General features: G+C 44.3%; 1 protein-coding gene across 2 annotated transcripts; it reads left to right on the top strand.

The window, feature by feature from the left end:
- The first annotated feature begins 5514 nt into the window (after positions 1–5514).
- Positions 5515–25594, top strand: TESPA1 (thymocyte expressed, positive selection associated 1). 2 transcript variants are annotated; one of them, XM_028721215.2, is made up of 9 exons: positions 5515–5684; positions 10153–10337; positions 15213–15255; positions 17673–17725; positions 20163–20216; positions 20398–20434; positions 20749–20847; positions 21306–21514; positions 21920–25594. In XM_028721215.2, the coding sequence occupies exons 1-9, from the start codon at positions 5617–5619 to the stop codon at positions 22618–22620; spliced, it is 1449 nt and encodes a 482-aa protein (XP_028577048.2). In that variant the 5' UTR covers positions 5515–5616; the 3' UTR covers positions 22621–25594. The 2 variants fall into 2 exon arrangements, with proteins under 2 accessions (XP_028577048.2, XP_028577047.2); XM_028721214.2 differs by having other exon boundaries at positions 5518–5684; positions 20746–20847.
- The last annotated feature ends 2147 nt before the right edge of the window (positions 25595–27741 follow it).

The raw sequence follows: 27741 nt of genomic DNA, 5'->3' as shown, positions 1-27741 counted from the left end.
CATTCTGCACCCGCTGGAGTTTCTGGGTCAGTCTCAAGGGCAGCCCCACGTAGAGCGAGTTACAATAATCCAGTCTGGAGGTGACCGTCGCATGGATCACAGTGGCTAGATCAGGGCGAGAGAGATAGGGGGCTAACTGCTTAGCTTGGCGGAGATGAAAAAATGCCGCCTTTGTTATAGCTGCAATCTGCGCCTCCATGGAGAGGGAGGTATCGAAGATTACACCCAAACTCTTAACGGACGGTGCTGGCACTAATTGCACCCCCGCAAGAGATGGGAGTTGCCCCCTCAATCTCATATCGTCCCGTCCCAGCCAGAGGACCTCTGTCTTCGAGGGATTTAACTTCAACCGGCTCCCACGTAACCATCCAGCCACAGCTTCCAAGCATCTGATCAGTGTGTCTGGGGCCGAGTCAGGATGGCCATCCATCAACAGATAGAGTTGGGTGTCATCAGCATACTGATGGCAGCCCAGCCCAAAACTCCGGACAAGCTGGGCAAGGGGGCGCATAAAGATGTTAAAAAGCATTGGGGAGAATATCGCACCCTGGGGCACTCCACACACCAAGGAGTGGCGGGATGACAATTCCCCCCCAAGCGCTACCCTCTGTCCCCAACCAGAGAGAAACGAGCGCAGCCATTGAAGGACTGTGCCCTGGATCCCCACGTCGGCAAGGCGGTGGTCCAGGAGTTCGTGATCGACCATGTTGAAGGCTGCTGACAGGTCTAGAAGAATCAGCAGCCCCGACCCGCCTCGATCCAGCTGCCTGCGGAGATCATCTGTTAGGGCCACTAGAGCCGTCTCGGTCCCATGACCAGCGCGGAAGCCGGACTGGAATGGATCCAGAGCCGATGTTTCATCCAGAAACCTACCAAGCTGTTCCGCAACCACTCTCTCAATCACCTTACCCAGGAATGGAAGGTTCGAAACCGGGCGGTAATTGGATAGGTCTAAGGGATCTAATGATGTTTTCTTTAAAAGCGGGCGCACCACTGCCTCCTTCAGTTCCCCTGGGAATGTCCCCATGCCAAGGGACAAATTGATGATATCACCCAGGGGGGCCCGCACCTCGTCTGGACACGCTCTAATCAGCCAGGACGGGCACGGGTCGAGAGGACAAGTGGTGGGCTTTCCAGCTCGGAGGAGTCTGTCCACATCGGCTGGGGATATCCGGTCAAAGTGGTCCAATACTGGACCCGAGGACAGTCGAGGGGCCTCCAGTTCCTTTATTGTATCCAAATTGGCAGAATCCGGGACCTGGGAGAAGAGGCAGTGGAAGAGGACTGGAAAAAATTTAAGGACTATCTACAAAAACATTATAAGTTATACGAATGTTGAGAATTTGCTAAGTTTTTTGGAATAACATGCTTCAGTATTGAGATTTGAAAATGGTGGAAATTAAGTTATGACTGTGAAAAGTCCAAATTTCAGAGTAAATGTTCCTATTTTTGGGATTGATGATGGAAAGAAGTTAACCAATAATACGTACTCTAAATCTAAAATACAATTAGATGAAAGTACAAAAACGCATGAAACAAGGTATTAATTTGCTGATATTTGTTTATTACAAAGAATGCAGGGTGCGGAGGATGTGGGGAAGTCCAGTGGATTATGAAAAAATGTTTGAAATTGTGAATTTTCTTTTTTCTATTTTCTGTTTTTTCCTTTTGTAAAACTGCTTTCGCTGAGTTATTGATGATGTATTTGACCTGGGAAAAAAGCAATAAAAAATATTTTATAAAAAAAAAAAAACAAATTGGCAGGGAGGTCATGGCGGAGCAACAGGACCTTCTCCGCAAAAAAGCTCGCAAATGCCTCACAGCTGTGTGTTGAATTGTTATTTAAATTTGGCTGTCCTTCGAGGGACTTTAAAGACCGAATTATACTAAATAATTGCGCCGGGCGAGAGCTGGTGGATGCAATGGAGGCCGAGAAGTAAGACTTCTTAGCGGCCTTCACTGCCATCTCGTAGGTTTTCATAAAAACCCTATAAGATGTTCTTGAAGCTCCGTCATGGGCACCCCGCCATACTCGCTCTAGCCATCTGAGGTCCCGCTTCATTTTCCGGAGCTCCTCGGTAAACCAGGGAGCCCGGTTTCTGCGGGGTCGCAGAGGGCGCTTAGGTGCGATCTCATCGATGGCTGCCAGCCCTCAACTAGCTCAGTCAATGAGTCGCCAGGGGGAGCAAGGTCCCGCAAGGCTTGACGGAATCTATCAGGGTCCATCAGCCTCTGCGGGCGAGCCCAAATCGGCTCGCCACCTAAGCAGGGTGGGGGTGGAACGTCAATCCTGGCTTTCAGAGCGTAGTGATCAGACCATGGCACCTTCATCGAAGGAAACATGATCACATCTATACCGACGCCAAAGATCAAATCCAGCGTGTGGCCTGCTTGATGTGTGGGGCCCGAAACAAACTGGGAGAGCCCTAGTGTCGCCATGGAAGACACCAGGTCCAGAGCCTGTGAGGAGGGAGTGGCATCAGCATGGATGTTGAAGTCCCCCAATACCAATAGGTTAGGGAACTCCAAGGCCCAGCCGGCCACCGCCTCCAGCAGGCCTGACAGGGTGGCTGCTGGTGCGCTAGGTGGCCGGTACACCAGCCAGACAGCCAAGCTCACCTCGATGGCGATGGTAGAGCCCTGAAAGAACAATCTTCCCGGATTAACAATGCCACCCCTCCCCCCTGGCCCACAGTCCGCGACTGGTGGAGGACGGAGAAACCCGGGGGCGCCATCTCTCGTAAGGTAACAGTATCCCCTTCGCGCACCCAGGTCTCCGTCACACAAGCCAGGTCAACCCCGTGCGAGATGAAGAAATCTCGCAGGGTGGCGGTTTTGTTGCTTATAGACCTGGCGTTGCACAACACCAGCGACGGAGGTGAGTAATCCTTGCTCACCCTACCCTCGTCTCTCGGGATGGGGCGCAGATTGGAAGGGGTACGAGCATATCCGTATCTCGATCCCCTTCGCCTATGACATCTGCCCCCACCGCCATACCTCCCTCGCCCCTCCATAGTAGGAATCCTAAGCCTCATACTCGCCTCCATTTACAAAATATAAAAGCAAACAAACAAAAAACAATTACACCAAAACAAAACCAATCCCCACCCCACTCAACAACCAGCCCACCCCAACCCCAAATAAAACAAAACAAAATAAAAATACATGGATAAAACCACCGTTTATGGTGGTACAACAAAATAAAAAGTAAAAACACCTTTAAAACACTTTAAAATATATAAAAACATTTTAAAAATTTGCTGCAGCAGCCCCAGTGTCCTTAAAGTTGTGGCGGTGGTGAGTGTGGGCCCCGCCCCCCGGGCCCAAGGTGGAGAATGGGCTTGCAGGGGGAAGAGCCCTCCCCACAAACTCACGGCAGAGCGGCAGCAGCAATGTATTAAGATACTGTATTAAGAGTCTGGTGCTCTACCACAAGCACTGTTCCTAGGGAAATTAGAAAGGCACCTACAATCTGATGTTGCCTACTGAAAATGTGTTTGTTTTGCCAAGCATTTTTTTAAGGATTAATCTGCTTTACTGTCAATCATTTGTTCTGTATTATTACAATGTTATAGCTTTAATGATAGCGTTATGCTGGTTTAATTATTTTGTTTTATGCAGTCTCACTATTTTTTATGAGCATGCGCACTTCTTCAGATGCATGTACACAAAAGCTTATACCCAGAACAAACTTAGTTGGTCTCTAAGGTGCTACTGGACAATTTTTTAATTTTTTTATTTATTTTGGCTGTGTCAGACCAACACAGCTACCTACCCAAATTTATTTTTTATGAGTTGGTGGTTTATAAATATTCCTACAACAATAAAATATCTACTAAATAATAATAATAATAATAATTTATACCCCGCCCTTCCTGGCCAAGACTGGGCTCAGGGCGGTTAACACCAAATATATACACCACACTGGCTCTCAGATGTGCTTGCAGCTGCAAGTGATTGTTATTATCTTCATGCCCTGAAAAGCTCCATCTGTTTTATTTCTGCAGGTCAAGCTGCTACTCAAGTTGCTGGCAGTTCTCTTTGGGTCAGCTGGCAACCCTCCACAGTTACAGCTCAAGGCTTTGAACATCTTGCAACACCTCGTGACTCTCTTGTTTTCGTCCTCAGGAAAAGATTGTATTCTGGGGAGAGGAAGGAATGTATGTCTTGCCTGGAATTCTTTGCCATATTCCTGTCAGGAGGGGGAGATGTCAAGGTTCACAATTCATGGAAAACACCTCACTCAACAAGCAAAATGCTCTTTCTAAGACAGAGATTCCAAGAAGGCGTCTGCCAGGCAGAGAAGGGGATTATGCTGTGGTCTGGACCACTGTTCTGTGCACCTGCAAAATTTTCACAGAAAACTGTCTTTTGAGATACTTAAACTCACCTGTAGATGTGATGTCGTGGCCACAGGAATATGGGCCTGGCTTGCAGGGAACTTGTCAAGGTGTGTGCATTGCACTGCTTTGAGCACCACTGATGTATTACTATAGTCAGGATTGGCTTTATAGTACTTTTCATTCTCTAGTTACATCTCGATTTCATTCCCATATCAACGATCCTACAAAATATGTGTTTTTCCCATTTTGTAGATGGAGAACTGAGACTAAGGAGGAGTGACCAGCCTAAGGCCAAGCAAAGGGCAGTTTCCAGGAAGGAAATTGAGGAATCAACCTGTCGTTTACAGGCATTCCCAATATTTTCAAGGCAGATGGTGAAAGGTAGCTGTGAGTTACATGAAACTCTGGCACCATCACACCCAGCTTCTCCTTTCAGTGATATGCATGCACAGTTCTGATTGCCACATTCCAAAGACACAGGGATACAGAAAGATCCCTTATGCCCAGTATTGTCTACACTTTCTGCATGCAAGGCAGATGCTCTGCCACTGAGCTATACGGCCCTTCCCAAGACAAAGCTTGTTCTTTCCATTTGTATATGTTCTTCAGTTTTATGGGTGGTGTTTTTTTTAGTCTGATGTGCATTGTTGCATTTGTTCAATATATATTGCATTTATATACTGTGTGCAAACTGCTTTCATGTCACATTATTCTGATAATGGAATCATATAATCATAGAATTGAAAGGGACCCTGAGGGTCATCTAGTCCAGCCCCCACCATGCAGAAATCTTAACTAGATCATACAGGGCAGGTGGTCATCCAGCCTCTGCTTTAAAACTTCAAAGGAAGGAGACTCTGCCACTGTTTGTTCCACTGTTGAACACCACAATGAAGCATGGTGAACTATTTTAAACAAGCAAGCAAGCATAGCGTTCAAGACTGCACAGAAAAGGGCAAGTAGTAAGGAGAGAGAGAGGGGGGGGGAATAAATTGTTCCAGGCCAAGCCTAAGAGGCCAGTACATTGCTGCCTCCTTTACCGCTTTCACTCAGCAGCCCATTAAGCTTTTCCCTCACGGGGTGGGTGAGAGCCGGATGTGAGCCACCGTTTGAGGTTTTCATGAGAAAAAACAAAACAAAAGAGATGAGCACGAAAGTTTCCTCTTGAAAACAGATCAGCTTCCTCCAGTCTCTGCTGACGCAGATTGGGTGAGGTGGGGAGAGGGGCAGGAATGGGCAAGGGCCTCCAATAGTCCTACCCTGGGCAGCTGAGATGCAGAGCGCGATGCCAGATTCACCAGGGGCTCACCTTAGAAGCCACCATGCTCTTCCCAGGGCCGGGTAAGTAGCAGCAGCTGTGACCTGCTTCTGAACAGTCAGGCTTAATTCTGACAGCATCCTCTGAACAGAGGTGAGGGAAGGAGTGGAGGTGATATGGAATGGGAATGAGGAGGATATTGAGAAGGAGGTGATGGAGGAGAGCACTAGGGAGGGATGGGAGTGGGCTGCAAATGGAGAAAGAGAATGCTCTTGAGGGGGGATGTTTTTACGCGGCAGTTTATTGTTGATTCAGTTGATTCATGGTTTTCATCACAGTGCCATCTCATAAACACCCCAAAATGTGATGTGATTTTGATTTAATATTTGTATACCACTTTTCAGCAACAATATGGAGCTGAAAGTGGCTCATAATAATAACAAAGCTTTAAAAAGGAGCAAACAATGTTTCTATCCAATATAAGCTTACATATGTACACACACACACACACACACACACACACACACACACACACACACTCTACCATATCAGTAAAGCAAAAACAAATATTTCAATAAACAATTAATGCAGTTCAGAACAAACTCATAATGATTAAAAAAGAAATAATCTAGATTTATCATTTCAGCAGGGTTTTAAAAAAAACTTATTGGCTTTTCCATGGAAATGGCAAAACAGGAATAAATGGGAAAAGATGGTGTTGGGTGAATAATAATAATAATAATAATAATAATAATAATATGCCCCAGCCATCTGACTGGGTTGCCACAGTCATTCTGAGCAGCTTCCCACAAAATATTAAAACATAGAAAACGTCAAATATTAAAAACCTCTCTGTTTTTATGCTGCGCAGAACTGGCATGCATGAGCAGCGCTGAGTTCACAATAAATTGCCATGTGCCAGAGCCCTGGAAGGACTAGAGAGGCAGGAAAGAACATAAGAAGCTGCCTTCTACTGAGTCAGGGCACTGGTCCAATTAGCTGTGTGTCGTCTGCCCTGACTGGCAGGGGCTCACCAGGATTTTAGACAGGTCTTTCCCAGCCCTACCTGGAGATGCTTGGGATTGATCCAAGGACCTTCTGCATGCAAAAGCAGATGCTCTGCTGCTGAGCCACAGCCCTTTCCCTTCCAATACAGACTCTCTCAGAGGAGCTCTAGCCCTTCTCTTCTAGCTGTACCAGGGAATGTCTTCAGATTTCAAAATGTCTTCCCCTGCCTGCCATCTCTTTCTCTCCTGTAAACTACAAGCACTTTTTAATGTAGGATGTGCTCACTGCTGTGCCTTTCGCGTCCTTAATGAGATGAACCCAGGTCTGCACCCTCTCAGATTGGTTAGAAGTTCCCGGGAGGCAGTACCTCTCAGATTTGGTTTCCCAGATGGGAGAGGACCAGATATTTAACAGTGTCTTTCTAACATTCACTTTATTTAAAAATCCCCAGTGTATCCAAGTAGAGCTGCCTCAAATCCTGGAGAACCTATGACAGTTAGCGAAGACAAGACTGAGCTAGAGTTTCCAGTGGGCTGACTCAGCATATGGCAACTCTTCCTATGTTTCCATTTGCAAGAGGGTGACTCTGCCCATTGGCACTAATGGAAGCTTCCCTCGAATTGCAAAAAGCAGCCCTGGTGGGGCAGGGAGTGTGGAATTCTGATGGGGACCACAGCTGAGACATGGGGTTAAAGTCCCTTTCTCCCATGCAGGGGGGTCCTGATCTAGTTTACTCCCACCTCCACATCAGCTCATTTGTTAAGAAACAACATGACAGAAGGGAGCCAACATGACAAACGTCACATCTAATCCGGAAACTTGGCTTGTCCCACCACCCACTCTAACCATTGCAGGCTCAAACCGCAAGGAGGAAACCAGCCTCTTGTGGCCGCGAGTGCAGCTTGTGATAACAGCTCTGCTCCTCACTCTCCTGGAGGTAAAGGGAGATGGCTCACATTACCATACATTTCTTGGCACGGAAACAAAAAACAAACCCGACTTCAAATGCTCAGAAAAACACTTACTTCCCAGAAGTCCCATCTGGAAGTCAGGGCAGAATCAAGTCACAGCTCCTCAGCCAAAGCAAATAAAGCCCAAACTGTGACATACAAGAAGGGATAGGCATGTCATTTTAGGGGGTAAAACATAATTTTTGCTAATTTATTCAGCAAGAGGTCTTAAAATATTTTTTTTGAGTATGAGGAATTCAAATCTGCTATTATTTTTATGGCTGGATAACAGTTAGCTTCATAAATTTACATTTGACAAAGAAGCGCATAAACTGCTTTCGGACAACCAAAGAATTTTAATTTTACCTTCTGAAAATGTCATGTAATGCTAAATGATAATAATAATAGAATCACAGAGTTGGAAGGGACCACAAGGGTCATTTAATCCAGTTCCCTGCAATGTACATTTTTTTGCCCTGGACCCCATGACCTTGAGATCAGAGGTTTTTACACATCCATTTCTCTCCTCCTTCCACCCCCAGACAAGGCAAAGGCATTACAGTGGTACCTTGGGTTAAGTACTTAATTCATTCCGGAGGTTCGTTCTTAAGCTGAAACTGTTCTTAAGCTGAAGCACCACTTTAGCTAATGGGGCCTCCCACTGCCGCTGTGCCACTGCATGATTTCTGTTCTCATCCTGAAGCAAAGTTCTTAACCTGAGGTACTATATCTGGGTTAGTGAAGTCTGTAACCTAAAGTGTATGTAACCCGAGGTACCTCTGTATTACAGTTCAATGGTGTGTTTTAGCCAGACAAAAGTACTAGAAGGGAGCGTGAAACAGGCCTGGTGTGGGATGTCATTTGGGGAGTGTTCAAAGAGCTTTAGGTAAAGGTAAAGGGACCCCTGACCATTAGGTCCAGTTGTGGCCGACTCTGGGGTTGCGGCGCTCATCTCACTTTATTGGCCGAGGGAGCCGGCATACAGCTTCCGGGTCATGTGACCAGCATGACTAAGCCGCTTCTGGTGAACCAGAGCAGCACATGGAAATGTCATTTACCTTCCCGCTGGAGCGGTACCTATTTATCTACTTGCACTTTGACGTGCTTTTGAACTGCTAGGTTGGCAAGAGCAGGGACCAAGCAATGGGAGCTCACCCCATCATGGGGATTCGAACTGCCGACCTTCTGATTGGCAAGTCCTAGGCTCTGTGGTTTAACCCACAGCACCACCCGTGTCCCTTCAAAGAGCCTTATAGAGCTAATATAACTGCAAGTACTCTGGAATCATTTTTAATGATTTCAGTGCAATTTTACACACATTTTACTTACCAAGAAAGGCAAAATTATATTAATTTAACCAAAATATATTTTAAATGCCCAAGTCATGCTACAACTTCTTAGCATCCCTCATTTTAGGAATTTGGAAGTTGAAAAATTCAACACGTCCTACTGGGGCATGCCTTGAAAAACTAAATCACCCCAAAGAGGAAGAATTGAGCTACCACTCCTCTTAGGTGGGGAACCTGTGACTCTCCAGGTGGTGTTGGGGGCTAGGGACAGGGATAAATGAGATTCAGTTTGCATGGAAAGACAAACTTAGGAAACTTGCCTTTCCAGAAACAATATTCAAACTGAAACCCGCACAAAAATGCAGCTGATGAAGAAATGCAGAGAAGAGAGCTGGAAAGATGAAAAACTCAGAGGAGCTGAAAGTGACATATTTGCCCAACCCTAGCTGGCTCTGAAGAGAACCAGAGACCAACAGCAGCTGGAGGGCTGCAAGTTCTCCATCATTGCTGTAGCCCTTTGGAATAGGGAGGCCTCATGCAGGATTGATCTCCCCCTTGGGGGTGCATTGGGATTCTCTGCTCCAGATCATTCCAGAAACATAACCATCATCCTGAAAGAGCTATCCTGATGCTGCTGTTTGGGTGCCCATTGTTCGTAGAGTGCAGTGCAGTAGTCCAAGTGGGAGATAACTAGGGCCTGCACCACTCTGGTGAGATAGTCTGCAGGCAGGTAGGGTCTGAGCCAGTGTACCAAATGGAGCTGGTAGACAGCTGCCCTGGACATAGAACTGACCTATGTCTCCATGGACAGCTGTGAATCCAAAATGACCCCCAGGCTGCACACCTGGTCCTTCAGGGGCATGGTTTCCCTCTTCAGGACCAGGGAGTCCCCCACAACTGCACACCCCCAGTCCCCCAAGAACAGTACTTCTGTCTTGTCAGGATTGAACCTCAATCTGTTAGCTGCATAAATGGTGCAAAGCAAACTTAAGATGAGAAAATGGAGAGAAAACAAAATGGTCAGATCTGTCCATCTCCAACTTTTAACCAAAACTCCAGTTGTTTGCCTGTTCTGGGCAACTCAGCAACTTGCCTAATGAAGGAATGTTCCACCAGGAACCATAGCTATCTCTTTGACTGTGAAGTGTATTTTCTGGGATGGTGGTGGTGAAGAGAAACTCCTTGCCCAGGATATGAAAAGGCAGTCAAGTAACTCAAAACTGCCCCAAGTGGAGAAGATTGATAACTGCTACAAAGCTGAGCATCCTATGACCTCAGCACCCCGACATTTTGTTCTTCCCTAGGGTCTTGCCAGTCATGGACAACAACTTCACCTCCTGGCTGAGCCACTCTTCCTGGGAGCGCCGGAGGGCATGGGCCAAGCCAAGTGTGGCTGTAGAAGAAGAGGGGTCCCATGCTGAAGAGGAAGCATCCTGCACACCCGAAAAAGCTCTTGAACCCTCATTCTTGGAGGATGGTTTCTTGCAAGGTGGGAAAACTGCTTACACACATTCACTCCTACTCTCATTATATAATAATATTTCAATGTGAGGTGCTTTCAGACAGTGTATACAATCTTTTATGGGGGTGGTAGGGAGAAGCTGACCCAGGCTAAGTGAGCTGAACTTCGGTCCCATTGAAATCAATGGCCCAATTTTTCATTCCTTTAGTACAGCTTGCTTTGATGCATCCTTTTGTTTGTGGGCTTCCCTTAGGCCTCTGGATGGCTATTCTGAGAAGAGGGTGCTGAATTAGATGGATTTTTGGTCTGATCCAATAGGGCCAACTCCTTGAGCCAGTATCATCCATCCATCCATCCATCCATCCATCTATCTATATCTATCTATATCTATCATCTATCTATCTATCTATCTATCTATCTATCTATCTATCATCTATCTATCTATCTATCTATCTATCTATCTATCTATCTATCATCTATCTATCTATCTATCTATCTATCATCTATCTATCTATCATCTATCTATCTATCATCTATCTATCATCTATCTATCATCTATCATCTATCATCTATCTATCATCTATCTATCTATCTATCTATCTATCTATCTATCATCTATCTATCTATCATCTATCTATCTATCTATCTATCTATCTATCTATCATCTATCTATCATCTATCTATCTATCTATCTATCTATCATCTATCTATCTATCATCTATCTATCATCTGTCTCTATCTATCTATCTATCTATCTATCTATCTATCTAATCTATCTATATCTATCTATCTATCTATCTATCATCTATCATCTATCTATCTATCTATCTATCATCATCTATCATCTATCATCTATCTATCTATCTATCTATCTATCTATCTATCTATCTATATCTATCTATCTATCATCTATCTATCTATCTATCATCTATCTATCATCTATCTATCTATCTATCTATCTATCTATCTATCTATCTATCATCATCTATCTATCTATCTATCTATCTATCAATCATCTATCTCTATCTATCTATCATCTATCATCTATCTATCTATCATCTATCATCTATCTATCTATCTATCTATCTATCTATCATCTATCTATCTATCATCATCTCTATCTATCTATCATCTATCTATCTATCTATCATCTATCTCTATCTATCATCTATCTATCATCTATATCTATATCTATCTATCTATCTATCTATCTATCTATCTATCTATCTATCATCTATCTATCTATCTATCTATCTATCAATCATCTATCTCTATCTATCTATCATCTATCATCTATCTATCTATCATCTATCATCTATCATCTATCTATCTATCTATCTATCTATCTATCTATCTATCTATCTATCTATCATCTATCTATCTATCATCATCTCTATCTATCTATCATCTATCTATCTATCTATCTATCTATCAATCATCTATCTCTATCTATCTATCATCTATCATCTATCTATCTATCATCTATCATCTATCATCTATCTATCTATCTATCTATCTATCATCTATCTATCTATCTATCATCTATCTATCTATCATCATCTCTATCTATCTATCATCTATCTATCTATCTATCATCTATCTCTATCTATCATCTATCTATCATCTATATCTATCATCTATCTATCTATCTATCTATCTATCTATCTATCATCTATCTATCATCTATCTATCTATCTATCTATCTATCTATCTATCTATCATCTATCTATCTATATCTATCTATCATCTATTTATCATCTATCTATCATCATCTAATATAATATTTAGAAAAATGGAAATGCTCTGGAAGCAACCTCACTGTGGTCTGCCCAAATAAGTTTTTTCTTTCCAGAATTGAGCTTGGACAGAAGGTCAAAATTTTTGATGCAGAACCTGTATGTGTGTGGTGCTAATGGGCTTGCCTGCCCATGCTTGTCAGCCCCAAACTTCTTGTTTTCAACCCCCATTTTCAAAACTTTTCATATGCATATAACTATATGAATGAACAGATAAATGCACAAACACTAATGTGGTGATTTAGAAAGAAAGGTGGGCGGCCTCTCTGAAATAGCATTTGGGCATGGGTGGGAAAGAAGAAAGTAATACTTACAAACTGAGTCAATTTGTTGATAGGCATTTCTATCACTTTGGCTGTGAGCCAATACTCACACATGCAAACACTCAGCAGAGCGATGTGGTGAGAGCTTTGTTCCCATGGTGCCTTTCCTTCTTCCTGCATCAAGCCACTGGCCCATTAAACCCAGCCCTGTTTGTTCCGACAACAAGAACCTCTCCTAGAGATGATTCTCTAACTCAGGGGTAGGTAGCCACTGTGGCATCCTCTAAATCAGGGCATTTGAAACTGTGGTCTGGGGACTACCAGTGGCCCACAACTTCATTCAGGTGGTCCACAGCATGGGACATTCAGTACTCATACAGATTTTAAATTGCATCTCTATTGCTTCTTTTATTTTTGACCTTTCTAGTACTACCTTGCCATTTGAATACTATGGAATGCAAATTGCATTACAGTAAAATATATAGCATATGCAGGGAAACAAAAGAAGCAATAAAAGACAATTTAAAATTGCAGAGCATCTAGTATGTTACATTACAATTGCTACAGCAGGCAGAAAACTCATTAAGTGGCCCATCATTAGCATTTTCAAGTGGTCCATGGAGACAAAAGTTGCTCCAGATGTTGCTGAACTCCAGTTCTCACCATTGGTCATGCTGGCCAGGGCTAAACTGCCTAGCAACATCTGGAGGGCACTACCCCACCCTAGCCTTTTGCTAGCTGAGATTCTAGAGACTTTTTAAGCAAGCCATGAGCTCCACCACTGAGCTGTCAGCCTCCCCCCCCCCTGTAGTCAGGCACTCATGCATCCCCCTGAGTCATTTCAATATCCCCTCTGCACTTCTTCCTCCCCCACTTTCTCTCACTTTCTCTTTTTCTATTACAAGTATGGAAAATGGGCAGAAGTTCCACTCCCCCCCTCAGCACAAATAAAATAACACCCATGTTACATTATGCAACTCATATGTTATTGGTAAAGCAAACATAAAGTGCATTTTCTGGGTGGGGGGAGACCCACTTTGAATGCAGCAGCTTCTGTGTGTGTTGCTTTCTAAGCGGTCTCACTGGGCAGGATGGCATTGCATCCTTGTCTGTCAGAACATGGGGTTGTGTGCAAAGAATAATCGATGGGTGGAAACAGGAATGTGGCTGTTTAGAAAGGGATGTTGTGCTCTTCCACCCTGCTTCCTCCTCTGTGATAGTCGCCTTGAGCTCCATTCTCCTCTGCTGCACTTACTCAGTAGTGTTATCAAGGAGGCACTTTGTGGCAGCAGTTGAGGGCCTCCCTCAGCCAAATCAGCAGGAGGGCCTGCAAATGCAACAGGGCAGACTTCCTTGCATTTTTAAGTAAGTGTTCATGACCATGGTTCAGTGCAAGACTGTTAGTTCCAGAGTCTAGAATGGTACCCCAAGCTTACATCTGGTGTCAGAGCGAGGGCCGTCTTAAGCATATCTGGCGCTGTGGTGCAAAGATCCCTCCGGTGCCCCCCCTCTTTCCCAGAGTTGTCAACCTTTTTTTAGGACTGGAGGAGGTGGGCAGCAGCTGGAGGGCAGGTGCCTCCTGGCTCAGCTGGCTGCTTCTTGCGGTGTTGGCCGCAGCAGGCAGCACACCAAGTGAGCGGGCCTGCGCCAAGTGAGTGAGGGCGCGTGCACCCCTTCCGCCGAGTGTCGGCTCGGTTTTTCCCCTTTTAGCCTTCTGCCGCCCCGCAGAATTCGTTGGGCATGGAGAAAAGAGGTCCAGCACAGCAGGCAACCATGTAGAAAAGCAGTCAGAGGCGGCTTGTACTCCTTATGTAGAAGTGTATTTGAAAATGTTTGTTTTGGAGGTCTTTTCCTTTTTCCTTTTTTATGTATGTATGTATGTATGTATGTATGTATGTATGTATGTATGTATGTATAGGGGACGCGGGTGGCGCTGTGGGTAAAAGCCTCAGTGCCTTGGGCTTGCCGATCGAAAGGTCGGCGGTTTGAATCCCTGCGGCGGGGTGTGCTCCCGTTGTTCGGTCCCAGCGCCTGCCAACCTAGCAGTTCGAAAGCACTCTCGGGTGCAAGTAGATAAATAGGGACCGCTTACTAGCGGGAAGGTAAACGGTGTTTCCGTGTGCGGCTCTGGCTCGCCAGAGCAGCGATGTCACACTGGCCACGTGACCCGGAAGTGTCTGCGGACAGCGCTGGCCCCCGGCCTCTTGAGTGAGATGGGCGCACAACCCTAGAGTCTGTCAAGACTGGCCCGTACGGGCAGGGGTACCTTTACCTTTTATGTATGTATGTATGTATGTATGTATGTATGTATGTATGTATGTTTTTTCTTTTTTATTGTATATTTGATGTGTGTGTGTGTGTGTATACACACACACACACACACACACACACACACACACACTTTTTTTAAGGAAAAGCAATCAGGTAGCTGGAGGGAAAGCTGCTAGAGGAGGTGGTTGTAGAGCTAAAGCTGAAGGAAGGGAAGGCTTAAGCATTCTTCCTCCTGCTTCTATGCACCCTCCACTGCTATGCAGCTGTTCAGCAGCAATAAGGGCTCACAGGGCCATAATGACTACCAAATAATGAGTTCATTTAGTTATTCATATGTTTAAACCACATTCATTCCATCACTCACTTTCAGGTGTTCTTCCTCTTCCTCATTCTCCTCTTCTTTTGCTACTGCCTATGTAGTGGCGACATCAGGCATCCTGCCCGTGTGGTTTGCTGAGAGGCTGGCTAACAAGCCTTAGATGGCTGCATTTGGCCCCAGCAGAGATGTGGATTATCACAGTAACTTATCCAGTCTGTGAGGAGCCCTAGCATTTTTTCTTTGTTTCCAACAGGGAGCTCATCCAATAAGATTGAGAGCTGGCTGCAGGAATGCAGGTGAGTCTACCTGAGAGAGGTCATGGAGGAGGTCACTACTCGAAAGGATCATGACATTGTCAGAAGTTACGGTATATTTTTATTTCAAGAATCAGGGGCATTTTTAGATATGTACATACTTTGCAACAGGGATAAAGAACATGTGGTTCTTGGGCTCAAACTCCCATCAGCCCCAGCCAACATAGCTAATGGTTGAAGATGATGGGAGTTGTGGTACAGCAACATCTGGAGAACTATAGATTCCTAATCACACTCAGTTCATTGCACTAGTTTTACTGGGGATAATGCAAGAGCTTCTGCCTTGATTTCTAACCTTCCTTTTTCATTTCAGTAACTGTTGCATTATGGAAGTGTGGCTTCCAAAGGGGCCCAGGGTAACAACAATACTAGCTTTACCAAATTCCTTTTTCTTAAACCCAGACATACCAAAGGTTTGCTTTCCCTTGGAATAGCCACACACACAGTTTCCTATGGAATACAATAAAACACAGCATTAATTTTTTAAAGAAAAGTTTGCCTATATTACTTTCCTGCCTTTTAAATCTGTAGTTTCCATTGCATTTTGACAATCTGAAGCTCAAAAACCACAGGAACGACATGGGTGGGGGAGAGAATATTTATGGAATCTAAATATGAAACATTTCTAGATGGCAAGGATTGGGAAATGCATCTTTTGAAATGAAGCTTTCCAAGATTTTCTGCAGTCTACATGTCATTTGCTGCCTTTCGTGAAATCAACTTTTTAATCTGATGTGTGTTTACAGATGCCCCACTAGGGAGAGTAATTGTATTGTTTGATGTGTGAAATCACTGCATCTACCTAACAATTTCCAGAGCAGTAGCCTTGTTGGTATGTTGTAGCAAAATCAACTAAGAGGTTTTTTTTCATGGCACTTGCAAACATAACATAAACTGTCATAGACTACAGTTAATTTCATTGTGTGTGAGAAGTATAATCTTGAACTGGCCATCATATATATTTGTGTATACATCCATCTATACCAATATTGTGCTCCATGAAACACATAGTTGCTTAAATACCACAGAAATCAGTTGGCACACCTCTACATATAGAAATATAGCAAATAAATAAGGGGCTGCAGTTAGATGAGTTTGGCTCCAATCCTATATATCATAGAATTTTAGAGTTGCAAGGGACATCAAGGGTCATCTAATCCAAGCCTCTGCAATGCAGGAATCTCAACTGTACATACCTAACATTAATCTCAGCTGCAGGGAGATTAAACATACCTACGATTAGCCTGTTAATCCCAGATGAAAGAGAGTGTTCTTGCTTCTTCCCAGCTATTCAGGACCTAGAAGGTTTATGGTTCCAGAAAAAATGAATACGGAGCATGGTTCTAGGTGCTCCTGTTGTGACCCACCTTGGATCAGGCCGCAACCCGCTAGTGGGTTGATGACCAGTGCTGTACTGACTCTGAAGCCAGTGGTCACCCCTCCATTGCACAAAAGAAGCTTATTCATGTCTGCTCTACTGTGGGGAGCAATTGCATAGTTCAAAGTGAAGAAATCTAGTACTAACCATTGTTCCCGTTCAGATATTTTCATTTCTAAGTTGCCAGTTTTTGTGAATATTCTGCTTTTGCTCTGCATTCTACAATCAGGCCTAGCAAAAGAGGTCCTAGAGCTGCCCCCCCCAAAAGAATACTAGGCTGTATCCCTTGGCTCCACCATCAACTGACCTGACTCTGGCCTTTGCTCCTCCTTGGTCCCACCCAGGTTTTAGAACTTTTGAACTCAGGATAGAGTGACTGTCTGGAGCAGGTAGGGGGAACCTTTGGCCCTCCAGATGTTGCTGAACTACAACTCCCACCATCCCTGGCCATTGGCCATGTTTACTGGGCCTGATGGGAGTTGTAGTTCAGCAATATCTGGAAGACCAAAGGTTCCTCACACCTGGTGTAGAGTTTCACTCCATACACAGTACTGGCATTGTCATTTGTGGATTTCCTGGGCTGTAGGGCTTCAGATCTGTGAACTGGAGGTTAGCACTTAAGGCGACCAGGGCCAGTTCAAGACATTTTGCTGCCTGAGGTGAAGGACAAGATGTTGCTCTCTCCCAAGGAACATACGGAAGCCAATTGGACTGGGATTTTCCTTCAGTACTAGTGAATGGACGGTGTCCTCCACTGCGCCAGAGGACAGGAGGCTAGTGTAGGGGTCCCATGGTAGCCAGGTGGCACTCAGAGCTCTATCCATCCCCTGCAGCTTGGCATCTGCTGCCTGAGGCAGCTGCCTTGCTCTGCCTAATGCAGCACCAGCCCTGGTGGTGCCACTGTTTGCTGAGTGGGACTTAATTGTCTGTGATGTTCCGGCTAGGTCCTAGGAGAAAAATGGCAAAATGATTTAGGAACTCCTATAGCTGTAATGATGCAGCTCTTGGTTCTGGCTTTCAGCTCTTCACTGGACCCCTTCTCAGAGAGCATCTCTGCTCCGGGTGCCTATGCTGGTAAGTGATTTCTGCAATTTCTGTTATTTGCTCGGTCTGCCTTCTCAAACATGAAGTAAGGCTAAAGTTTGGACTGCACACACACCCCATACATTTAAAGCACATTTTGAGCATGTGCACACCCAAACAAAGAGTCCCAGGAAATGTAGTTTATTAAAGGGTGCTGGGAATTGTAGCTCTCTGATAGGTAAAATACAGTTCCCAGGATTCTTGGGTGGGTGTGCTTCAAATGTACACAGGCCTCATTCATGAACCTTTAGAAGGGCATATAATATAATATTACTTTTGCTTTAATTGTGATGTTTAGCTCATTTTTTAGTTGATGCTTTGTTAAGAGTGTTTTATAGGTCGTAATTGTTTTTATTGATGATTTGTTAATTATTCTATATAATTTATGCTGTATTTGTGATGTTCTATTATTTTTTTATTGTTTGTAAGCTGTTTTGGGATTCATTTGAATGAAAAGCAACATAGAAATATAATCAATCAATCAACCAATGAATGTTTTTTCTATTTTTTTTTTAAATTTTTTTTATTAATTTTCAATTACTGAAGTCCAATAACAGCTACATTTTACCAATGTCAAATTACAATTCATATCCAAATATATATAAATTATAAAGCCAATTATACAATTTGTGTGACTTCCTGTGTGCTGGGTTTCGGAGTGCAAAGTTATTATTTCTTCCTGCTTCCGAAATCTTGATTAATCCAATTACATTCAGTCCTGATCGTAGTCTGTTATCAACAACTACAGAGTTCTGGACTTCCATTCATATTAACACATTTAATAAATTTTATTTCTGCAGAAGGAGTTCTGTATCCTGTAAATTCCCTGTGTGGAAGTTTATTTTTCCATTTGTTTCTTCATTTTTCCTGTTCTGATCATGTCGTACGCAGCATCTCTACTTACACTTTTTTGCTCTTTCTCTTCCTCTGTTCCCATGTAATTTCGACCCATAGTCCAAATTGTGATAAGTGGAAGTCCAGTGCTTTAAATCATTTCAATGTTCTCACACAGTTCTATTTCCATATTAATGCATAAATATAACCCCACCAGGGACGCGGACTTATAAAAAATATTGGGGGGGCCCGGGAAAGCTCATGAATAATAAATAAGCTCATGAATATGCAAATAAAGTGGCGCCGCCTCCTCGTGAGCGAATAGGGGAGAGCGTGCTGCGCCTATTAATCAGCTCCAAAGGAAATTGGGTGGAGCTTTTGCTCGGGAGGGAGGGCAGGAGGCATGCAGCCCGCCCCTCCCTGTGCATTTTGGGCTGGGGGAGGGGCGGCGATGGCGCTCTGCTGGAGGGGCGCCGGAGATTATTGGGGGGGCAGAGCCCCCCCAAACGAATTTTTGAGGGGGCTCGGGCCCCCTCAAGCCCCATGGAGTCGGCGCCTATGAACCCCACTCTCTTTTTCTCCTCTTGCTTTTTATCAGTTTTTTGGCATTTAGGGGGAGGTTTGCCGAATCATTTATGTTGCAAACATGGGCTCCCCTCCCCCCTCACATACCATATTTTTCTACAAAGGAGATCTTTCCAGTTCTAAACATTGCGACTCAGTAGCTGATTCACTTGGCAGTTTATAATCTTGTCCCATCCATCCTGCACACGTCTGTAAATTAGAGTCAATTTCACCCTAATAAATAGAAGAGCCTCTGCATCTTAATGGCTGTGTCGGGGAGTTACCGTTAGGCAAAGTGCTTTGGCACCCAGCATCTTCCTGCCTCCCAGATTCCATGCCGGAGTGAGAGCCAAAACGATCTGCGGGTGAAGCTCACTCCCCCCGAGCCCTGGGGGGAACTTGCAAGGACAATTACCCTCAAAATCATCCTTGTTTTTCTCCACAAATGATCTCCACTAATGTGGGAGCTGCACCCATTAAGGCAGGAAGCACCGGAAGTCATCAATGTTTTTTCTAAAAAATATTGAAAGGCAGCCACTGTTGTTTCTGGTATTGTTTCCAAACCTACTTTAGTTATTTTTATTGTTTGCTTGTAATTCACCTTGCAATGCTTTTGAAAAGTGATTCATAAGTTAATTAAACAATAATACATACTAATTTGAGGGGGAAAGCAAGGGGGTATACAAGGCACCAAACTGCTCCCCCCTTCACTGGAAATCTTATTCAGAAACTCATTAGGTTTCTGAGATTTCAGCAGGCATTGCTTGCAAATTTACAAGCCTATTTTCACAGGGATTAGAAAGAAAGAAAAATCTGAGCATTTTAGGAAGCTGAATTCTACACTTTTTGGATTTCCTGTTCTTCTGTGGAACTGTAGCCTTCACACAGCCCTGCCCATGTAGAGCTGTGTTGTGGCATGTCCATAATAAAACTGCATAGAAAAAGCCACTCAGCCTTTTGATCTCACCCAGTCCCTTTTCCACCTGTGGATGCTTGCTCTAGGTGACTATGTATTTGTGTTATCCTGTAGGATCCTGCAGCAACAGAACCAGCTTTGAAGATGACCTTAGCCTGGGAGCAGAAGGTAAGTGATGAGGATTGAGGGGGGTGTGAGCAAGCCTTCTTTCCAGATGGCCCATGGATGGGTGGCAAGAATGCTAATTTGATGGTGCAACTCTGCCAATATGCTCCTTGGCCGTCAGCTCTCTTCGTAGGAATGCAATGTATCCTTTGCTCATGAGAGACCTTTCTTTTCTTCTTTCCAGCAATGGTGCTACTGGGCAGAGACAGAGCTGAGCCTAGGTGAGAAGAAGAGCTAAGGAGGTTAGCGTTGCTAGAGCCAAAGTTTGGAGAAATCTGAAATCCAGAATTTAAATTTGTTTTGGGGGGGCAGCGGGGGGGGGCTGAGATTTCTAGTTTTATTTCTGAAATGAGATACCGGCTGCATATTTGTCTAATAACATTGTAGGGTGTTGTCACACTATCAGTCTTGTGCAAGTGTGCAGCTGGCTGTGACTGCCAGCTTGCCCTCCCTTTTGGTCTTCCTACATGCACACCAAAAGGGATGTGGGTATGCATGCAGATGTGTCTCTTCACTGTCTCTTCTTCCACAGCAGGTCCCAAAAACATACATTCTGGCCTTCCCAACATCTCAATCTGGATCACAGCATGACTTCCAGTGCCTTCTCAGGCAGCACTAACAAGACCAGCTCAAGGTAAGCATGGATCGTATTGTGTAGGACTTGGACTGGCTTAAAGATCTACCTACACCACTAACAAACCAGCAGTGATTGGAGCAGAGATACCTAGCCTCTGGTCTGTACATTGAAGGCAGCTGACCTGGTGCCCTCTGGATGTCATGGACCACAGCTCCCGCCACCCCTGACGGTTAGTTGAGCAGGCTGGGGCTGATGGGAAATATGGTCCAACAACATACAGAGGGCTCTGTTTGCTTTCTCTACCAGACCCCACCATGAATATTATTGCAAGCACCCTCTTTCACCACACACAAGGCTGTGGGGGTGAGGAAATCCCACAGATGCTGCCCGTTATTCTCTGAAGGAAAGGGGCTTGCGGACATACCTAGTGGTGTATTTGTGGGTCTATGACCTGAAAATGGTTCAGTAATCAGTTGGGACACTCCTGCATTCACACTCTTATCTTCTCTGCCTAGCATCTCTGAGGTGCTGGATCTCTATGAAGCTGATGCTGAGACCATCTTGTGCAACCTGGGCTTCATACAAGAGGAGACACAGGCTGCATCTTGGATCCCATCTCGGTTCTTCTCAGTTCCCTCCCAAGCTGAGGGCATTGATTTCCAGCTCTTCCTCAGAGCCCAGGTGCAACGGTTAGAGATGGAGGATCCTTGCTTGATGTTAGCAAGTAAGTGCCACAAGCATTTCATGGCTGGCAGTTCTGGGACTGTGATATCAAAGGGTGAGGCTCAGAGCATGTAGAGAAGCTCCCATGTTCAACCCTTGGCATCTTTGGTTGAAATCTGAAAAGAGCTCAGGTAGCAGGTGATGGGAAAGGACCTCTGTTCTTGATAGAACATAGGAAAGCAGGTAGAACTGGGACCAGGAGCAGAAGAGAGGACCAAACAAAAGCCTTTGCTTAGGCAAGAGGAAGACAGGAAAAAAACTAGAACCCAGGAAAATGAAACCAGGCCTAGTTTTCAGGTGTGTGTACAGTCCCTGCCATACAGAGGTGACCTGGAAGAGCTGGAAGCGAGGGTCTCTTGGATCTACACTGGTTTTCCTCTGACACTTTCTATCCTTCCTTTCACAGGTCGGTTCAAGCAAGTCCAGACTCTGGCTGTAACGGCTGATGCTTTCTTCTGCCTCTACTCTTATGTGTCTAAGACTCCCATCCAAAAGATTTCCCCTGCCCACTTGTTCTGGGCTTTCCCAGACATCCCAGATTCTTGGAATGTTCCTTCCCAGCCTGAGTCTCTGCCTCCTCTCAAGCGTTTGCAAAAAGCCGTTTCCACGATGTGCTTGTACACTTCCACCCGAGGAGGGCCTCAAGGAGCTTCTGCTGTACCATCTTCTATGAGTCGTCTGGAACAGGTAGTGTGGGAAGTGATGGAAAAAGCCCGCAGAGACAAGTTCCACTTTGATGTGGAAGGCGTGAAGGATGAGACTCACACAGCGCTCCCTGAAGTCCCCTTTCATCATGGCAGAATGGGAAGTGACTCTTCAGAGTCCACCATAGTGGAGCTATCTCCTGTGATTTCTTCCCACTTCTGCCCTCAAGCTACATCTCATTCAAAGTTGGAATCGTGGCTTTCTCACTGCATGGGTGGAGAAAGCATGGAGGGGCCAGACCACCTTGGCCATCAAGAACTGTACTGTTATGGACACCATTCTCTAGAAGTGGTTTCATCTCCAGAGGAAAGCAGTGAAGAATCCCTTGGGGAGTGGTCAGCAGAAAGGGACTCACCCACCAGAGGGGAGAACGGTATGGACATCTTGACAGAGTTGAGGTAGCACAGTGGCTAAGAGTGTGAGCTGTAAGCCAGAAAGCTGGCAGATCAAATGCTTGTGAACTGCTACATGTTATCTGCTTCAGAGCCACCCATGTTATCTGTGGGTGCTAAATTGTAGTGACTTGCCTTTAAAGTCACTAAAGCAGGGTTGACTAACCCATGGCCTGTATCTAGCATAACAGAAGATATTTGTGGCCCCAAGACCCTACTCCATTTTGGCATTTTAAAAAAATTAAAAGGCAAATAACTTTATATAATAGGCAAACTTTGATTAAAAGGCAAATAACTAGAGCAGAACCAATGAAGCTGGCAAGGAGGAAACATGGAGTGTAGCGGATGGTTTGTGGCCTTAACTCAATGACGAAGTACCTGTGGGAAATTGCTCAGTGTTCCCCATAAAGCATTGCTCACACTGGGAAGCGCGCAAATTGGTGTAGGGGTCCCGGAGCACACTGGCTTTTAGCCAGGACTTCCTGTCTTGGCTCAATGGCTTTTGAGGCTTGCTCAAGACAGTGTGTTTCCTCCAACAATTTCTTTTGTCATCTAGCTCAAATATTGATCCAAGAGATTGTCTAATTAAACACTAAAAAAAAAAAAAAAAGGCATGTGGGGATAGCTGTCACATCAACATGTGACTTACGGAACTGAAAGTAAAAAGAGCAATTTCCACAGGGGAAATGTTCCACACCATTTCTGAAATGTCATGTAATTTTTAATTTTAAAATTATTAAAATGTATTCTTCATTATTCGACTGTGAACACATGAAACAAACTAATTTCTATTTTTAAAGGAATTGGCATAGATACCTGAACCTACAAAACCAAACAATGTACCATTTGATCTGATCCTAAACTATATAGCAAATATTTGCTAAACAAATTGGACGACTGGAAATCTATTAACCACATTATCCTTCCTGAACGGGCTGGTTTTAGGAAAAGGGAAAGCACTATTGATCACTGCCTGTCTTGCATTTCTTAGCCCAATAAGCAACTGCTGGACCTACCAAACACTTACTTGTTGCCTTTGTCGACTTAGCATCAGTCTTTGATATGATCGACAGAAGCCTGTTGTATAGGGTTGCCATACGTCTGGAATTTCCTGGACATATCTGGAATACCACTGCCTCTAGCAATGTCTGGATGGAAATCAGGAAAATGTCCTGTAAAATCCGGATGTATGGCAGCCAATGTTGGCAGTGCTGCTTTTGCCCTCTTTCCATAAAAATAGCTTAAAACAGCAATTTTTTTTTGCAATTTTGCTAAAAAAGAAAAAGAAAAAAGCTTAAGAACTTTGGCCAAAAAACCCCAACCATACTATTGTGGTATTATAAACTGGCCACCACTAATACGGATAACTGTTTATTGTTCCTAATTGAGGAACTGGTCTATTAATGGTCACCAAATTGAACAATGCCAAGTATTTAAGAATCTTGGCATCCAGTTAGAAGCTACCAGAGCAGTGGCTATGAGAACAATTGGGGCAATTCTTAGATCTGGTTGTGCTAGCCCTGAAAATATTTCAAAGTATTGCTCAGATCCTGTACGGTGTGGCTGTCTAAGGATGGCTATTTGAGGATGGGCTAAACTAGGCCCTCCAAAATACATTTCTGGGGAATTGTTAAGACTTCCACCTGGCACTCCTTCAGCTTTGGTCAGGGCAGAGGTAGATTCCCCCTCCATTCGATCTCCCATCCATTTCCCCATCCATACTGGTGAATCATAAAAGTGTCTCCTGGTAGGGTATTCCCCAAGTTATGTTTGGAGCAGGTATCAAACTGCAAAAGTTGGAACTTAAAATATTGGAAGGTGCTTTATTCATATCCTACTCCATTCAATCATTTTTCTGCTCTGAATTTGGAAAATTTAGAATTATTTACAATTATTAATGTCTTCTCTGGCAAGGACATTCTATATATTTTCCATGGTGGAAAATACATATAATGTCCTTGCCAGACAGAACATTAATAATTCTAAATTTTTGAATTAATATAGACTTTACAAATTGGACCACCAAATGGCTGCTTACCTTGCAAAGCTCACATTTCCAAAGCTTAGGCAAGCATTTGCAGCCCTTTGTTTCCAGACAATGCCCACAGCTATGATTGTCAGCACTCTCATACTCCCTTGGCGCTCTGCTTGTGTATTTGTGGGGCTCCAGAAGTTGAGGAACTGCTTCACTGTTTGTTCTTTGGTTCACTTTATCCTGAACCAAGCACAAAATTTCTGGGATCTGTTCTTACTCATCCAATACCATTCCACAAAACATTTTCTACCTTCTGTTGGACACAGATTGTAGGGTAACCCACAAGGTCTCTCTTTTTATCGTAGCAGCATGGAAACCTGGGCAGGAGTTGTTAAGGAGATGGCAGTCGACTGCTTGGAGGATGTGCTTATTTAAGCATAATATATTTTAATAATTAATATTTTTTATCTGTATTGAATTTCAGTTTGTAAATTTCATACATGCTACATGCGATTTACATAGTATTTTGAAGATGTTTTATGTATGATTCTAGGCAGTAATGTTACTTTATGCAATACTTTGACTTGGATTTTGCATTGTATTTATCTATCTTATTTATCTTATATGTGAATGGCCCAAGCATTAATAAATTACCTTCCTACCACAAACTGAGAAAGAGCCTAGCAAGTAGGACATTGATCGGGTGATTAGCCTTCTAACCGAAGAGGCTCAAATATTATTCCTGGCTGTGGCCTGGGTTGGTCTGGTTTTGCATACATCAAGGAATGTGCTCTTATGTGGACAAGCCTGCCCTATTAGAATGATTGTGTGTGTTTTTAGTTTATCTCTAGTTTTATTTTCTCCTCTGAATGTTTTGAATAGTTGTTATTAACTGTTTTTATCAATAATTTTATGGTTTATTCTTTTTGTAAACTGCTTTGAGGTGGTTGGTTGTTTCACAATCAAGCAGTATGTAAATTTAATGAAATAAAATAAATTGTATAAGGAAGTTTTAAGGGTAAAGCATGAATGACAAATTCTGTGGGTGGAATTCAGTGCTGCAATCCTTCAGCAATTCTTAGAATCACAGAATTGTGAAGTTGGAAGGGTATTCTAGTCCAACCCCCTGCAGTGCAGTAATCTCAACGAAAGCATCCATGGCAGACCCAACCGCTGCTTACAAACCTCCACTGAAGGAGAGCCCACCACCTCCTAAGGGAGTCTTTTCCACTGCCCAGGGCACTAGACTTCTGTTGATGCAGCCTAGAATAGCATTAGCTTTTTTGCTGCTGCATCACCTTGTAGACTGCTGTTAAGCTTGCGTCTGTTAAGACCCCCAGATCCTTTTCACATGTAGTGCTGGTCAGCCAGCTGTCCCCCAAGTTATATTTGTGCAACTGGTTCTTCCTGCCTATGTGCAGAACCTGACATTTGCCCCTGTTGAAATTCCTCCAACACAACCATTGCAGCTTGTCAGGCAGTACAACCCTCCCTCTCCTCACCCCCTGTGCTGTTCTTGGGGTTCTCCAGACCTATGAGGAGCATGGGGGAGATGGGAGGAAGCCCCATTGCACAAGCAGAAACATTTGCACAAGGCTAAGTGGTGGGTCTGGTTACGTGAATCCTAGCCAATGTGTCTTGAAAAACACATGTTAGTGTGTCAGGTTATTGAGAATGTATAATCATGCATTGCTATACAGAAAGCCACAAATAAGGTGCATAGAGTCAAATGCCAATGATTTGCTTGACTAGAACTTTATTGATCAATTGGTATAGATATGTGGCAATCTACCAGGATGGCAAACACCAGGATGTCAAAGCCTCCTTCATTCTCTAGACCAGGGCTGTCCAGCTTCCAAGAGACTGCAATCTACTCCCACTATAAAAAAAATGACAGTGATCTACCCATTGGATTGACCAGAGTTCTTGAGCTTTTTTTGGGGGGGGGATGAGCCAAAGTTGTTGAGCTGCTTTTTGGGGGTGGGGCATCAGGATCCCGCAATCGACCAGGACCAGGGACATCCCACGACCGAACTTTTGGAAAGGACTGCTCTAGACCATGCAGAAGTCCAATTGTACCATTGCTGCAAATATCTGAAATTGAACATGACTTAAAGTCAACATTCTTAATACAGCAACATTCACCATTTCATGTCTGGGGCAGAAGTTCAAGCAAGGAATGGGAAACTTGTGGCCCTCCAGATAGTGCCCAGTACCTTATGACTTGGAGCTGCTTACCCATGGCTAATCAGTTCCTGTTGCTTGGCTCGGAGCCTGGAGATCCACGAGCCTCTCTCCTCAGTTCTCTGGTGCCTATCAAGAAAAATTCAGCAGGGTTAACTTCTTCACTATTACCATCCTCCTCACCTCCCAGTAATCCTGTTGCATCTCTCTCCCGGCCTTTGTCTCCCTTCCCTCGGGGGTCCCAACCTTCCCCGCAGCCTCCCAAGGCCACACACCCACATCTTTTTAATGGAAGGTGGAAATGGCCACAGCAGTTATACTTTCTTGTGGGAACTTGTGCAAACTACATTGCAGGGGCCTGGCAGAACGTTTGTCACAGTATGGCATTGAATTCCACCCTCTGTCTGCTGGCACAGGAGCTCTTCTAGACTGAGCAGCCTTAGAGCAGTTTCCTTGCATTGCGTTTGCATTTTAAAAAACCTCATCCACTTCTCTCCACATCACATTGGGACTTTCCCCCTCTCATGCTCACCACACAAGCTTGTTTTGAAAAATGCTCCCCACTTGCAATGTCCTCCAACACTTACCTTTTCCTCCTAAAACGGACGTAACCACTTGAGTGAAAAGTTCACCAAACACTTCAGAGGTACTGCCAAACACATCGGCCAGATCTGTGAGGAATGCGCGTGCAGAAATTGCCCCTGGGTGCCATGGAAAAAATAATAATTAGTCCCTTCTGTGAATTGCTTCAAATGACTTGATTCCCACACTGGACAGCCCTGCTCCCTCCCCACCCCAGCAATTGCCCCTTCAACTCCAAAAGCTTGAGATGAGATGTGGTGGGATGGGGGGGTTGTTTCAGAAATATTATTTTTTAAATCTTTCACTATTTTCTTCCTTTGAGGTGCTGTCTCTGTCTCTAACGTTTCAGTAGTTGGCTCAGAGTCTGAGCTATAGAAGATTTCCCAGCCA

Source organism: Podarcis muralis, chromosome 2 (genome assembly GCF_964188315.1).
Source record: "Podarcis muralis chromosome 2, rPodMur119.hap1.1, whole genome shotgun sequence".
Lineage (NCBI taxonomy): Eukaryota > Metazoa > Chordata > Lepidosauria > Squamata > Lacertidae > Podarcis > Podarcis muralis.
The sequence above is the reverse complement of the archived record's forward strand: the minus strand, read 5'-3'. Positions and strand labels throughout refer to the sequence as shown.

Excerpts from the sequence above, each read along its gene's own strand:
- TESPA1 (XM_028721214.2), top strand. The coding sequence starts at position 5,617 with ATGCAGAGCGCGATGCCAGATTCACCAGGGGCTCACCTTAGAAGCCAC. Across the intron at positions 10,338-15,212 it reads GGAGGATGGTTTCTTGCAAG|GGAGCTCATCCAATAAGATT; the intron begins GTGGGAAAACTG and ends TGTTTCCAACAG. Across the intron at positions 21,515-21,919 it reads TCCTTGCTTGATGTTAGCAA|GTCGGTTCAAGCAAGTCCAG; the intron begins GTAAGTGCCACA and ends TTCCTTTCACAG.